This window comes from Mustela erminea, chromosome 4, assembly GCF_009829155.1.
Source record: "Mustela erminea isolate mMusErm1 chromosome 4, mMusErm1.Pri, whole genome shotgun sequence".
Classification (NCBI taxonomy): Eukaryota; Metazoa; Chordata; class Mammalia; order Carnivora; family Mustelidae; genus Mustela; species Mustela erminea.
The window spans coordinates 40,895,497-40,911,903 of NC_045617.1; the positions used below are offsets into that span (position 1 = coordinate 40,895,497).

The 16,407-nt window shown below is 37.9% G+C and overlaps 1 protein-coding gene across 2 annotated transcripts in view; it reads left to right on the plus strand.

Moving 5' to 3' along the window:
• The window catches only part of MDN1 (midasin AAA ATPase 1), a 168,103-nt gene that overhangs the window by 102,923 nt on the left and 48,773 nt on the right, over nt 1-16,407 (plus strand). For both annotated transcript variants that reach the window (XM_032339051.1, XM_032339052.1), the window contains exons 47-59: nt 492-640; nt 995-1,206; nt 1,534-1,754; nt 2,650-2,763; nt 5,585-5,717; nt 6,763-6,878; nt 7,664-7,797; nt 11,014-11,171; nt 11,399-11,519; nt 11,881-12,091; nt 12,436-12,667; nt 12,981-13,107; nt 13,753-13,923. In XM_032339051.1, coding sequence (XP_032194942.1) covers nt 492-640; nt 995-1,206; nt 1,534-1,754; nt 2,650-2,763; nt 5,585-5,717; nt 6,763-6,878; nt 7,664-7,797; nt 11,014-11,171; nt 11,399-11,519; nt 11,881-12,091; nt 12,436-12,667; nt 12,981-13,107; nt 13,753-13,923 — 2,099 coding nt within the window. The remainder of the gene's footprint in view (nt 1-491; nt 641-994; nt 1,207-1,533; nt 1,755-2,649; nt 2,764-5,584; nt 5,718-6,762; nt 6,879-7,663; nt 7,798-11,013; nt 11,172-11,398; nt 11,520-11,880; nt 12,092-12,435; nt 12,668-12,980; nt 13,108-13,752; nt 13,924-16,407) is intronic.

The window sequence follows — 16,407 nt, forward strand, 5'->3', positions numbered from 1 at the left end:
GTTAGGTACGATGTCAGTTGCTTTTTTAGTCTTCACATTAGTTCTTCAGAGCAGGTTTTCATTTTATAGATAGGGCTCAGGGAGGTTGAGTAATTCATCAAAGCCAGTGAAGTTTCAATGTAGTTCTGTTGGATTTTAAAACACATCGTCCATTATGAGGCCATGCTCATTTTGCTACTTCACTGTGTATCAATTTTCGATTAAGGATATATTTTATCAGGCTTTGTCATACTTGTAATTGTCACTTTCCAGCAATATACTTTTGATAGCCAAAAAGGGAGGGGGGAGGCAGAATAGGGAAGGAATATGAATGTTCCCACAAGTCTATAAATGTGCTACTGAGACCCTAGATTCCACTTAGAAGGCTTTCTAAGGGTAAGTATTGGGTGGATTTGAGTGGAACGAAGTTTGATGTGAAGATGAATTTATCTGTTTTCGTTGGACATTTTATAGAATCTGTTGCTCATAAATGGCAATATTTTTTTTTATAGGTTCTCCAACATCCTCTATTTCAACTCTAATTCAGACAGCCTTACTCATTGTGCAGTACCTACAGCGAGGGCTGAGTTTAGACAGAGCCTTTTCTGAAGTGTGCTGGGAGGCATATGTCCGCTCCCAGCATTCACCAGCAAACCAGAAGGTACTAAGAACTGTTTGGAAGAGCTTTCTCAGTTATAATACTCTACATTATTTAGGTGGAGGAAATTCTTCCTATTGATGGTAACTTTAGTGAGCTGAGAGTAGAGCACTTCAGTTACTCTCTAGTAGAGATCTGCTATCTAAGTATTTTCCTGGAAAATAGGTTAAATGTAAGTATTACTTCTTCGAAACTTAGTTGTCATCAAAGTGGAATATAGCTTGTAATGTTGAAAATTGAAGGCTGTGATGAGAGTTGTCATGAGATGATCACAAAGGGCCTGGGAAACTATTAATACTCTGCTAGATAGCACTTGTATGTTGCCTGTACACCCACGTGTTTTTATCTCTTAACCAGCTTGTGCAGGCTTTACTGGAGAAACATGTTTTTTCTCTGCGAGCACATGAAACCTGGGGTAACTCCATTCTTGCCATGGGCCTGTGGCCAGATTCTCTGCCTTCAGCTCTCTTTGCTACAGAAGATTCTCACTTGTCTGTAGTCCGAAGTGATGGACAGATCTTAGTGTATTGCCTCAACAGGATGAGCATGAAAACCAGCAGCTGGGCCAGGTCAGTGAGACCTTCGGTTTGAGTCTCTTTGGCATCTTGACTTTTTTTTTTTTTGATGGTAGTGGTCTTGACCCAAAGTATTTGACCAGAATGTTAATGTGGTCATTTATTAACTAGCTATCAATAGTTTCCTTGTTCATCGTAACATTGCTCCTTACTATTATTATTCACTCGATGTGTTTTAATTGTCCTTCTTTGAAGGGGACTAATCTTTACCCTTCACCTCTTGGATCCAATATTTGTAAAGTTATATTCCTGGTTCTTTGACATACAAAATGAAAGTTGATTCTATTACTGACTTTGCCTTATTTTTCAAATGAATTTTAGGATTCAGCCTCTTACCTTGCCAGACTTAGAGAAAATTATGCAGTCCTCTAACCCTGAGAGCTTAAAATTCAGTTCAGTTGAAGTGGATACTCACTGGATCGATGAACCAGATGTTCTGGCCATGGCTGTTAAATTGCTTATAGAAAAAGCAACCAATCAAGATTGGATGCTCAGAGTTAAATGGCTTTATCATTTAGCCAAGAATATACCACAGGGGCTGGGTGAGTCAAAAAGCTTAATTTGTATAATAGGCAAATATATTTACACTTACGCTATTTTAGTGCCTTGGTAGCTTTGTTATTCTGTGAGTACACTGTTAAAATTGTCACCAGGAGATCTCCTAGCAAGAAATTTGTGACTTGGCATTATTGTTTGTAGAGCTGTTAAAAAAAAAAAAAAAAATTAAGGCACATATATATCTGCCCTTAGTATGTTCTAAGAGAAACTTTTCCCCCATGTAATCCTTAGCATTTTGGGATTTTGTGCCTTCCTATCAAATCCAAAAGGAGAATGTGCAGTGTTATGTTACTGTTTATTTTTTGAACATGCTGCTGTACTACTGTAGAACGTTCTGGGGAAGGTTGCTTTTGATAACTTCATTTCCCCTTAAAAGTGCATAAGAGACTTATTTTAGTTCTAGTGCTCTAAGTTTCATGCTTAATTTCTTTGTACTTTTTCATTTTAAGAGGAAAACCCAACAATAACAACATTGCATGCGTTGCAAAGTATAGGACTTGGAGTTTGTTGGTAGAACTTGTTGCCTAAAGTAATTGAGTTTACATGAACCTTTCTATGCGTGAGAACTTAGCCAGGGAATGTGTATATTGTGTGGTGCATGTGATCTGTCTAAAATTATATAGAGGAAATTTATATATTATCTGCATTGTCCTATATGAGCACTACCAGCCACAGGTAGCCACTGAAATGTAAATATACATTAATTAAAATGAAATAAAATCTAAAATCCAGTCCTTAGTTGCACTGGCCACATTTCACGTGCTTACTAACACATGACTAGTGGCTGACAGTGCAACTATAGATGTTTCCATCACTGCAAAAAGTTTGCTTGGACAACTCTACTTTTAATATTAACATTTTCTTCTCCTTCCTCCACAGAATCAGTACAGATTCATTTGGAAGCCAGTGCTGCATCTCTTAGGAATTTTTACTCAAATTCTCTCTCAGCTGGGGTCAGTAATGTCATCAAAATATTACAACCAAATATAACAGGTACTGCACCTGATTTGATTTTGAGTTCTCAGCACAGTTTAGGAAACTGGTCCATCAAGTCTATGGAAAAAGACCTGTCAAAACTGCCACTGTAATAAACACAGTATTTTGGAAGACTCACAGTATTCAGATGCAAATTCTGCTTCTTTGTTTGAAACCATCCCTTTTTCCTTTAGTCTTTGAAAAATGATGATGATGCACAGCATAATGGGGAGAGCACAGGAGTTGGAAGACTGGTCTCTGGTCCCAACTCAGCCACAAACTAGCTTTTCATTTGAGAGCCATCTTTCATACTTACTGCCTGTGTTTGAAAAATATGGGAATTAAATTCGTATCTCTCGGATCCCTTCAACTCAGAGCATTCGTTGTTAAGAGAAGAGGTTTTAAATTACGAGCTCTTTGACTTGAAGGGTAAACAAAACAGTGTGAATTACTTCAGAAAATATAAAACTTAAAAAAAGTTATAAAGCCTTAAATATAAAGTTTTAAAACCATAATGTTAAAAGAAATAGCCATTCAGAATTTATTTTTTGGGGGCACCTGGGTGGCTCAGTGGGTTAAAGCCTCTGTCTTCAGCTCAGGTCATGATCTCAGGGTCCTGGGATCGAGCCCCACATTGGGCTCTCTGCTCAGCAAGGAGCCTGCTTCCTCCTCTCTCTCTGCCTGCCTCTCTGCCTACCTGTGATCTCTGTCTAATAAATAAATAAAATATTAAAAAAAAAAAACCCAGAATTTATTTTTTTTATTTTTAGTTTTTAAAATTTTTTTCCTTTTTTTTAAGAAGTTTTTTTTTCTTTTTTTATTTATTTGTTTGACACAGAGAGACACAGCAAGAGAAGGAACACAAGCAGAGGATAGTAGGAGAAGCAGGTTTCCTGCCGAGCAGGGAGACCGATCCAGGGCTCGATCCCAGCACCCTGGGATCATGACCGGAGTCGAAGGCAAATACTGAATGACTGAGCCATCCAGGCACCCCTATTTTTATTTTTTTAAAAAAAGATTTTATTTGTGAAAGAGGATGAGTTGGGGGGAGGGGCAGAGGGAGAGGGAGAAGCACACTCCCCACTGCGCAGGAAGCCCAACATAGGGCTAAGTCTCATGACCCCGAGATCATGACCTGAGCAGAAGGCAAATTCTTAAGTGACTGAGCTACCTAGGCGCCTCCAGAATTTATTTTTCATTAAGGAGTAAGATTGCACACTTTCTTGAAGAGAATAATATAAAGTTGATTAAACATAAGCATTAATGAGGAAATTATGGATATTTTCATAGAATCAGATTTTTAATTTCCCACCCCTGTCTTCATTTGATATTGATCAAAACATACCATTGCCATTTGGTTTAGAAGAAAATATGTATGATGATTTTGTGCTAACCAGTGACCTTATATACACTAAAGATAACAAGGAAAATGTTTGGGAAGAAATCAAATAATGGGGAAAACTACTGTAGTAATCAAGTTGTGGCTTAACTTTTGGCTTCCCAAGTATGAAAGAATTTTGGTCTTTGGAAACCGTGTTAGGGTAAAGCAGCAGGTTCCCTTTTTAGTAGGTATCCTTTGCCCACTGTTGGGACATACTAGGTATGCCTTCATCTTCCTTTTCTAGTGTATAGCTCTGGATCATGTAGTCTTACTGGACTTTGGAATATGGGTTCCCTCCTTCATGTACTTTGCTGTTGACAGTAGGCATTTGTTAGTCTAGCGTATGGTAGATACTTGATGAGCTCCACTGACCTACCCAGCCACTTTAATGTTAATGTTACCATTGTTTTGTCCTAACCTCATTCCTTGGGTTCTCATGGGTTCTCCACAGAAGGGTCAGATCTGATCACTGCTCCTTTATAGAAGAGGTGCCAAATTTAAGCCAAAGAAGCAGCAGAATACTATATTCTCTGATTACAAAGAAAGGGCTTTTATTTTTTATTTTTGTTAAGATTTTCTTTATTTATTTGAGAGAGAGCGAGCACAAGCAGGGGGATCAGCAGAGGAAGAGGGAGAAGCAGTCTCCCCGCCGAGTGGGATGCCCGATGCAGGGCTCGATCCCAGTACCCTGGGATCATGACCCAAGCCAAAGGTGGATGCTTAACTGATTGAGCCACCCAGGCGCCCCAAGAAAGGGCTTTTAAAAGCAAAATCTTGAGTTGTTTTTGTTTTTTTGTGTTTTAAAGATTTATTTATTTTCTTGAAAGAGTGCACTTGTGCATGGGAGTGCCAGGGGGACTGGCAGAGGGAGAAGGAGAATCTCAAGCAGACTGTGCGCACAGTCAGGGCCTGACACTAATGCTGTCAGGCCCTGAGACTAGATCCTGTGACTCTGAGATCAGGACCTGAGCTAAAACCAGGAGTCAGACACTTAACTGACTTTGCTACTTGGGTGCCTCCTGAGTGGTTTTTCTTACTGAAAGCAAATGAAACATATTTATTCATTTGCCACCATGTGAGTTAGGTTTTTCTTGAGGTTAATGACAACAGATTGGGTGATGAAGCTCATAGATTTTTTCTGACCAGCAGTGGGACCTGGGCAAGTGAATGTATTGGTCGGAATGCTTATGTTCTAGAGGGATTACCTTATATCCTGCAGTGGAGTGAATTTTCAGGACTAGTAGAAATTTAGTATTTAGAAAGGAAATAGTGTAAAAGCAATTGATCTATGTTTTTCTAGTGTTGTGGGCTGAAACCAGCAATTTTCCTATTCTCTTTCTTTCTGAACATCAGGACTGAATGTGATCAAATTAAGACAGTACAAATCTTCCACTGAAATTTTCTAGGCAGGGAGTTTAACTGCCAAGTTCTATTTTTTGTTCTGTTTCTTTAAACCAGATGAATTTGTGATCCCTTTGGACCCCCGATGGAATATGCAGGCTTTGGACATCATTAGAAACTCCGTGGACTTTGACCCACAAACAGACCAGCCTGAGCAGCTCTTTGCCCTTTTAGAGTCTGTTGCAAACAAGTAGGTGAAGCCTGCTGTTTTGGGCATGTTGGCCTTCTTATACAATCTAGCTTTATCATTATACCTTTTCTAAACTGTCTCCTTACATGTGTTTAATCTTACATGTGTTTAATCTCCTGAACCTAAGAAGTGGTGGGATGTTAGATGGGATTCCCTTCATCACCGCCTCGCCTTCATGCTCCATGCTCAGTGAAGTAACTGAATGCAAAATGCCTGTAAATTCTGCAACATTAGCTTAATGTTAATGTTGTGTTTTATTTTGCAGTTAATCCTTTATCATATAACCTAGAGTCATATTTCTATTGTTTTCTATTCATGAGTCTCAGCAGTTCCTCCCGTTTTTACCTGCTCATTCTCTCACAGCCTTGTGTCCACGTCATTTCCCTTAAATGTTGAGGAGACATGTGGAGCCTGCATCCTTATGTGCATACCCAACATATAAATTCACCTAATTGTTATATAAGCTGGTCTTTCCTCACATTTAATGTAATAGCCAGCAGTATTTTTTTAATTGGCCAACAGTGTAATGGAATACATTTTTACAAATAATTTTATAATTGAGGTATAATGTACATTACAGAAAAGTACACTTAATAATGAGTATATTTGGTTTTGGGGAATTTTCAGAAGGTGAACTCATGCATATGGTATGAACCAGCACTTCAAAGGCCCTCTTGTCTCCCCTCCTAGTAACTCCCCCTGCTGCCTCCCCAGGTAACTTAAAACACTGGAGGTTAATTTTATGAGGGCCACTTTCAAGAGTTCACACTGTATTTAGTGGGATCACAGCAAAGCCTGGCAGTCTACCTAGATGCAGCTTTTCCCAGCCTTCTGTCTTCCCCACCCCCCTGCCTAACACACAGTCGTCATCACTTTTACCTCCCATCTCGTTAGTCCAGAATTTGGAAGGGAGGCAAAAGAATGGCAGGTTGAAGGAGATTGATCTTCCAAGGATTCTCAAAATTTCAGCAGTTAGAGGATGTGATTGCAAAATAGAATACAACAGTAACCAGTAATATTTGTTATGTTATTGATTTCATTTCAGGACAATCCTGTATCTTGACCGGGAAAAACGTATTTTTACTGAAGCAAATCTGGTTTCTGTTGGTGGCAAAAAGTTAAGAAATAGTGTTTTGAGAATGTCCTTTGAGTTCCATAAAGGTGAGTTTACCTTTTATATTCTTGAGTTATGTATCTGATCATAGAATGTCGCTTAAGAGACCTTTAGCAGCTGCTGCCATTTTACTGATTTCTTTTGATTTGCTGGCCTGATTGTTCAATAGTAATGAGTAACTGCTTTGTACATGTCCTCAATTTTATTTACTTTTTATAGTAACCTTATGTAGTGTAGATCTTATTTTGTGATAAGAGGAGAGGGATGTGCAGAGATCCTAATGGTCACATCTCTAGCAAGTAACAGCTAAAATTTGAAATCTAGATCTGTTGACTCAAAAAGTTCATGCTTCTAAGTATTTGGTAATAGGTTCTTTCTTCATCCTTCCTTTATTTTTTTAAATTGAAAAGATATCTGTACTTGCTGGAAAAAATTTGGACTGTATGGAAGCATAGAAAGTGAAGTCTGCCTTTGAAGCAGTTCTTGTTAACAGTACCTTCATTTGTATTCTCTCCTCTGTGCTGTTTATTCATTCAAACATTTATACACTTTGTTTTTGTTTTGTATTTAAACACGTATTTGTTTAAAATATCCATTAATGCTCAGTAATTTTAATTTTTCACTAAGATGTTAAGAACTTCTATAGATATGCATACCCAATCTTTTAAATTTAATATGGTAATAGTAGGCTACGAGTTTGCTTTCAGTTTTGACCTTTCAAAACTGACCTTCATACTGGAGTTGCAATTAAGTTCCATATTGCAGTTGACTTTGAAAATGTCCAGAGATTAATTTAAATCTGATCGAATGTTCTTATTATGTCAACTCTAAGATCCAGAGAGCTATCACAGTCTGCCCCCTGAAATTGTGGTCAATCTTGCTGCTTTTTTTGAACTTTGCGATGCACTAATCCTGCTCTGGGTCCAGTCATCTCAGGGGATCGTATCCAATGCCAATGTCATTGAGGTGAGGAAATGTACCTCATGTTTTTATTTTGTTTCAAGACAAATGTTTAAGATTTTTAGTGGTGAGACGAACTATAATGTTGTTATTATATATCCAATATTACTTGAGAAATTTAATTGTTCTTAACAGATATATATATTTTTATATGTATATAAAATATATATAAAATCTTAGAGCTTTGTGGGTGTATAATTGACATAATAAATAGCATATATTTGAAGTGTAGAATTTTATGTTTGGCATGTATACACCTGTGAAGCCGTTACCACAATAGTGAACATATCCAGTACATACCCTCAAGCCTTTCCTCATGTTCTTTTGTAGTTCCTTTCTCTCCCTTGCCCCCACCCTAAACCAGGTATATTAATATGCTTTTGGTCAGTTGCATTTTTCTAGCATTTTAACCCACTGAGCCACCTAGGCGCCCCTAGCATTTTACATAATGGAATTATGCAGTATACTTTTTTGTCTGGCTTTTTTTTAACTCAAAACAGTTATTTTGAGATGTATCCAAATTGTTTAGTGTATCAAGAGTTCATCTCTTTTTATTGCCAGGTAATATTCCATCAAATGTATATGGTACAATCTCTCTACCTCTTGGAGAACACTGGAATTTTAATTTGTATTTTAATCCACTGAAGCCTTCTTAGACATCATTATTGTGTATGGATTTTCTTGAGTTTTAAATCCAGATTATTCTAGTAATTTCAATAAACTAGAACAGTAGGTCTTAACTTTTAAGACCATAAATGAGTCTTCAGTCCAAAAAGTTTACCAAAGACTCTAAAGAACTTTTGTTTATATCATCACATCGGTCCGTATTTACTATATTAGGAAATAAATCTGAGAAATACAAAATATATTTATTAGTTTGCTATAAAAACACAGCAAATCCATTTTTTTTTTGTACAGCAAATCCATTTAATGTTAATAGGAATAGAATTTTTAATGAGAGCTGTTTTTCAAAACAAATTAATGGAAAGTACAACTGTTTTTACATTTCTTCAAGTCTCTTTAATATCTGGATGAACAGAAGAAAATGGACTCTGTTTTTGCATTCATTCTCTTACGTTGTGTTGTTTCAGCCTCTATTCATATAGTTATACTCCTCCCTTTTCCAACCTCATATCTTCATTGCCATTTCATATAATTGTGAATAATTGTCTTTGGTCCTGAACCACAGCTTGACAAGTGATAGTTTTCTAAAGTTTACTTGTAATGTGGAATCTGAAAAAAATACACCAGATTTGTCATGCATCAAAATCCATTCGTCTGGCTTGCACTTTGGATGGACTCTTACTCTTGTAGAAATTGAGCTCGTGCTTTGGTAATTTGGAAAATATTGTTCACAGAGTTACCAGATCTTCCAAATGTTGACAAATCATTCTTTAGTGTCAGCAGAGTCATGCTTATGTACAACTATCACAAACCTCGTCAGAATTTTGAAATATTGGGAATTTGTCAGGGTCTTGGTTTTTCAAAGTTCTGGGTTTTGCTTTGAAAGCTTGACTTTTATCACTGGCAACAAATACTCTCAGTTGCTTTTCTTGAGCTGACAGATTCCCTTCATTTTCAATATATAGTGTTTGCCAGATACCCAGTCACAGTTTGTCCATCCCACCCATGCCCCGTCTTTTTCTGGTACTGTCAGTGCAAATGTCAACATAGTGGAAAAAAAGGTAAATAATTTGATATTATGAAAGTAGCTTTTACCTCATGGAATCTAGGAGAGAAAACACTCAAGAAATCTTGAGACAACTTTGCTGTAAAAAATAGCTTTTAGGGGGCGCCAGCGCTCCTGCCTCTGTCTCAGGTCATGATTCCAGGATCCTGGGATGGAGCTCCTCATCAGTCTCCCTGCTGGGGTGGGGTGAAGCTTGCTTTCCTTGTTCCACTACCCTGCTCGTGTTCCTGTTCCCGCCATCTCTCTCTTTCAAATAAATAAATAAAATCTTAAAAAAAAAAAAATTTAGAAGAGCAATGATAGAGACACACCTGATTTGCATTACAAACCTACCTTAGTGAAAACAGGAGGTATTAACACAAGGATAGACATGTACACCAGTGAAACCAAAAGGAATTCAGAAATAGATCTTAGAGTTAATTGATTTTTTTTCTTCTAAAAGTGTAAAGATATTTTAATGGGGAAAAACAGTGTATTCAACAAATTGTGATGGAACAAGTATAATAAAGTTCATATAATAAAGTTAAAAATGAGCCTTTTTACCCCTGTCTTACATTATATAGAAAAATTACCTCAAAAATGGGTCATAAATCTAAATATAGAAGCTAAAACTCTGTACTGTCTAAAAGAAAACATGGGAGAAAATCTTCGTAACCTGAGGATAGGCAAAAATTTCAGAGGATTCTTCATAAAAGAAAAAATCTGATAAGATTTGTCAAAATCAAAAACGTGGTTTTTTTAAAAGATTGTATTTATTTATTCATGAGAGATGGGGGGGTGGCAGAGGGAGAAGCAGGCACCCCGCAGAGGAGGGAGCCCAATGTGGACTCACTCTGGATCATGACCCTAGCTGAAGGCAGATGCTGAACCCACTGGGCCACCCAGGCGCCCAAAAACTTCTGTTCTTAATTGACAATGTTAAGAAAATGAAAACACTGGGAGAAACTGTTAAAAAACAGGCTGTATACATGAAATTATAATTGTATTATATAGAAACTATATGTAAATTGTATAAACTAGAGCAGCCCAAATTTTTAAATGGGCAGGATACTTTGAATAGATGCTTTTCAGAAGATATATGAATGCTTAGTAAGAACTTCAAAAGTTGCAACATCACTAGTTATCAAAGAAGTGTAATTGAAACCACAGTGAAATGGCTAAAATTAAAATCACTAACAGTAGTAAGTATTGGTAAGGAAACAGAACAACTGAAATATGCATGTGCTGCTGGTTGGAATATAAAATAGTGCAGCTGCTTTGTAAGAGAAGTTGGCAATGTCTAATAAAATTGCATGTATACATACCATATGACCCAATAATTCCATTTTCTCTAAGGAAATAGCTCTGAACTTCAAGTGGTTGGAGGAAAAAAGCTGTGCCTTCTCTGGCTGCTTTAATGTCCCTAAAAATATTTCATTCGAATGCTAGACCATTTATGTGGGTATGTTAAGTATTGATTAGCAATTGAAATCTGTGTCTTGTGTCTTTTCCTGAGAAATGTTTTTGAGTAGTTTGGTTTACTTTGTTTTTAGATCTTGGATTCTCTGCGGTGGCGGGATCGGTTTTGGACTGTGGCTGACACAGTAAAAGTGGATGCCCCAGGCCTCGCCCTGCTTGCCCTTCACTGGCACTGGGTTTTGAAACATTTGGTTCGTCAGATTCCCCAACTCCTAATGAACCACGAGGACAAGTAAGACTCCTATTTGGAGTAATAATGTCAACATCTATAGTACTGATGATGATAAAGAAAAAAGGGTTTGGAATTGAAGCTTCTTGCTTTACTTTGGTTGATTCCCGTAGTCTATTGGTGAATATAAAGCAAATATAAAATGTAAATGATGTCTCTACTGTGTCTCTATACTATCCAGCATTTCCCTCTTTCCTTACTTCCCTCTGCCCTTTTCTCCTTCTTTAAAGATACTACAAAGAGATTCAGACGGTCTCAGAACATATTCAGAATTGCTTGGGGAGCCCGACAGGTGGCTTCACTGGTATAAAGAAGTTGCAAAAGTTCCTGGGACGACCATTTCCTTTTAAGGTACAACTTAGAAACATGTCGTAAACACTAAGATTTGACCTTTTCTGAAGTTCTGGAGCCTGGGGACTGCCATTCAACTAGACTCATCCTTTCCAATAACACTTAACTTTCAGATGTTCACACTACTATTAACTGATTTGTTAAGTGTTAACATTTTGCTTATTCTTGGAGAGTGTTGCGTCTGAGTAGAGTTTTAACTTTATTACTATAAAACCTCCTGAGAGTAACAGGAGTAAACAAACCTTACGTTTTTCTAGAAGCGTTGTGGAAACGTTTCATATTTTTTTTTAGACGTAACAGGCTGGTAAAAAGAACCTCATTTCTCCTCTATAGTAGGTTCTCCTGGGTTTTATTGTTTCAGAACAAGCTGGTGGTGGAGTGTTTGTCTCAATTGAAAGTCCTTCACAAAGCACTTGCCATCAGAGAGCGGATGTCTGCCCTTGGGGAAAGTGGATGGTGGGAAGACATTAATCGTCTCCAAGTGGTTGCTTCTGAATGGACTTTAAAGAAAAGTCTCTTGCAGGCCTGGGGATTAGTCCTCAAAGCTAATATTCTGGAAGATGCCAACCCAGGTAATATACTCTAGAGTTTAGCCTGCTGACAGAGGCTCCAGAACTATCTGCCACTCTACAGCCAATAAGTTTTTAAATTTTTCCCTTAGATTTTCGTTTTTTCTGTTTCTTTTTTCCTTTTCTCTTTCTCTTTTCTGGGTATGCTATAACTACCATTAAGTGAGTGTGTCAGGCAGAGAGATGGGCTTTACAGGTACTGTTTAATTCTGTCATAAGTATCGTGCAGGTATTAGTGACGTCATCTCACAGGTACAAAACTCACAGTCACATAACTAGTTCTTGGGAATCTGAGCCTGTTCTATTGACCGCTCTGCTGTTAATATTGCATGTGTCTTCTTGTCCAGATGAGTTGAAGAATATTGTGAATGCCCATTGTTCAGAACTAAAAGCCAAAGGAATTTCACTTGGTTTTCTCGAAAAAAAGCACAATGAAGCTTCCTCCCTGTTCCAACCAGACTTTACCTCCTTAATCCAACTCACCAGGAATGTTCAGTTGTGGCCTCCAATGGAGTACCTAGCTATGCTTTGGCAGTACAAAGTGACAGCTGATTTTATGACACAGGCTTGTCTAAGAAGGTGAGCCATTTTCCTTGGGGGGACTTTTTTTTGGTTAGGTTATTCTATGGATCCTACATGTGAAACATAGCACAGACTTGTCTTAAAGGGGACTGGCTACTAAAACCAAGGGAAGTCTGTTGGCACTGATTCTTTGCCTGTTTTGACTCCACCTTTTCAAGTTACTAGGTGTCTTTCCAGTAAAATTGCTTGTTTGTATTTTAATAAATGCATTGTAAGTTCTGTGTGTTCAATCTTCCCATACGTAACAGATTTCTAGCAGTTTATTGACAGTCCACGACCCATCCTTTCTTCCTCTTTATTTGTGGAACAGGTCCAGCAAAAATCAGCAACCGCAGATAGAGGAGGAGATCCGTCATCACATCACATTTTGTCTTAAGCACACACCAATTGCTCCACAAGAGCTTCGAGATCTTTGGTTCCTATTGCACCATCAGAAGGTAAAAACTAAGATCAAAAAGGGAGATAAAGCTTCTAAACGCTATGGCCCAGTTAACCTTTCTGTGGCAGACTGGTTGCAGAATGTTCTGTTTATGTCCAAAACTCAGTCTTACTTGAATTAACTTTGAAAGGGGAGAATTTTGAGTGTTTTTTTTGCATTAATTACCTGGGTATTCCTCAACTCTTATCACAGAATCATTCTGTTTGGTTTCCAGTTAAATAACACTAAATTATTTGCTTATTTTTATTGTTTGTGCAAAAATACATACATGTGAGTGTTTTAACTCTTTCCCCCAGAGTAACTATCGAATGTCAGTAGTGGTAAACAACAGTTATTATAACTTCATTAGTGCAACATTAACTTTTTTATAATGCTTTTGTTTACTTACCTGTTTTGCTGATATTATAATTGTGTAATTCACTTATATTTCCTCATGAGCCTTATAAAAAGCAGATCTCAGTTTTCTAAAATTATAAACAAGATAAGTGGCATAACCAAGATGACCAGGGTGGTAGGGAATCAGGGACTTTAGAATTAATATATTTAAACCCATGTTAATTTTAGATGAGTCTTACAAGAGGGAGACCTCATAACTTGATTAATAGAATTTTTCTCAAATATTCTTTTATCTGTTTATCTTTAGGTGTCTACTGAAGAAATTATTTCCTTGTGGTCTGACTTGTTTAATTCCACATTTATATCTTTTTGGAGTAGTACTGTGACTACAAATCCAGAGTACTGGCTAATGTGGAGCCCTCTGCCTGGTGTAGAGCAGAGGGAGATGCCCAAGTCCCTTTTGGACTCCACATTGAAGGTTTGTTGGCATAAAATCATAAAAGTGTCTGATAACAATTCTTGATCTAGTAATAAACATTTTTTAAAAAAAGATTTTATTTGTTTATTTGACACAGAGAGGGATCACAAGTAGGCAGAGAGGCAGGCAGAGAGAGAGGGGGAAGCAGGCTCCCCGCTGAGTAGAGAGCCCAATGTGGGGCTCAATCCCAGGACCCTGGGATCACGACCTGAGCCAAAGGCAGAGGCTTTAACCCACTGAGCCACCCAGGTTCCCATCTAGCAATAAACATTTATTCCTAGGACAGAGCAGTAACTAAATAAGTGATTGTAATACTTTATTTTCTGCAGGATGTTAGTAAGAATATCTTCAAAAAAGATACTCTGTCTTAAACCATTTGGGTTAAACATCTTCACTTGAGCTGTCTGGTTGGCTCAGTCATTGAACATCTGACTCTTGGTTTTAGCTCAGGTCATGCTCTCAGAATGGTAAGATTGAGCCCCAGGTCAGGCTCCACACTCAGTGCAGGGTCTACTTGGGGATTCTTTCCCTCTCTGCTCATGCTCTCTCTCTCTAAAATAATAATAAAAAAAGTCTTCACTTTCTTCTCTAATTATAAAATACATTTTTTCTAGTTATTAAATATTTTAACAGTATAGTAATGTATATGTACATATGTATATGTGTGTGTATATAGAGTTGACCCTTGAACAAGACAGGGTTTGAACTGCACAGGGTCACTTACACATGGATTTTTCTCAGTAAATATGTATTTTATGTTGTGATTGAAAAGTCAGGTCGAACCAAACGCCTAGAAGCGAAGGGAGGGTAAAGGAAAGATGCAGGGAAGGCTGGAACGACAGGGCTCTCCCCTGATCCTGGCGCTCTTCCTTATTCCCACTACCTGGGCAAAGCTCTGTTCGTTGAGCTATTGAACTGAGAAAGGTACGAAGGGATGGTGGGTGTTGGCGGGTGTCTCACTGAAGTGACAGGGCCTGTCACTGCTAGAGTTGACAAAGGACCACAGAATGATGACTCCCTGAGGTAAGGAGTCTAGGAAAACAACAGGGGACAGGATAAGTGCTTAGTAGGATTTTTGGTGGCAGAGGGTACAGTAGGGAGGGGTGTTGTCTGTGGTGCTGAAAGTCCAAGGCAGGGAGTTAATATCACAGGAATAGTGGCAGCTGGCTCTCTGCTTGCCAGAATTTCCTGTAAGCAGAAACTGTGTTAGAACCGTGCAGTAGGAGTCAGGTGGAGCAAGTAACCTGGAAAAGGTGAGTAAAGGTAGTCTGCCTTCCCTGGTTCTTTGCCTTTCTCTGCATTCTATTTGGAAGGAAATTGTGAATTCTTGGGTAGAGGAACAAGTAGCGGATATTCCTCCTTGGTCCAACTTTGCTAACTTTGGGGATGAGAAGACCTCTGGTGTCTTGTTCTACTGTACTGTACATAGTTACATTTTGGGGTAGTTAGCCATTAAATACATGGATTTTTTTTATTGCACGGAAGGGTTGCCACCCCTAACCCCTGTGTTCAGGTATCAACTTTACATAGGTAGATACTTACTAGAATTCTCTAGAAATAACTACTCTTTGTTCTTTATCTCTTTTACATATTTTTTATATTAAATGTATATGTAAACAAAAATAAGGTCGCTTTCTTTGTTCACATAATATGTCATGGAAGCATGTCATTCCAGCTTATTCTTTTTAAGGTATCCCATTGTTCTAATGTGTTGGAATTTATTTTTTTAACTTTTCTTATGATTTTATTTATTTATTTGACAGAAAGAGATCACAAGTAGGCAGAGAGGCAGGCAGAGAGAGAGGAGGAAGCAGGCTCCTTGCTGAGCAGAGAGCCCAATGTGGGGCTCGATCCCAGGACCCTGAGATCATGACCTGAGCTGAAGACAGAGGCTTTAACCCACTGAGCCACCCAGGCGCCCCTGTGTTGGAATTTATTTAATTACTTGCTTATTCATAAATGTGGAGATTTCTTGCTTTATTTCCCCCCTTTCTATAACAATCATACCTGCATCAACTGCTATTACATTAACCTTTGTCTGTTTATTCTAGTATTTCTGTGGACATATTATAAGAATTGGAATTTAATCCTTGGTCAGAATGTCTGCACAGTTAAAGAAATTCATGGCCATTCTCAGAATGTCTGAGCAGGTGGTTTTTGATTTTTACCTCCCCATCCCCGGTTTTTAAATTCCAATTAGTTAATATACAGAGTAATGTTAGTTTCAGGTGTAGAATTTAGTGATTCATCACTTACACACAATACCTGGTGTTTATCACAAGTGCCCTCCTTAAATACCCGTTGCCTGTTTAAACCATTCCCCCCAACTTTCCCTCTAGTAACCATAAGTTTATTTCCTATAGTTGACTCTGTTTCTTTTTTGCCTCTTTTCTCCCCCATGTTCATTTGTTTCTTAAATTCTACATAAAAGTGAAATTATATGGTATTTGTTGTTCTCTGACTTAATTCACTTAGCATAATACT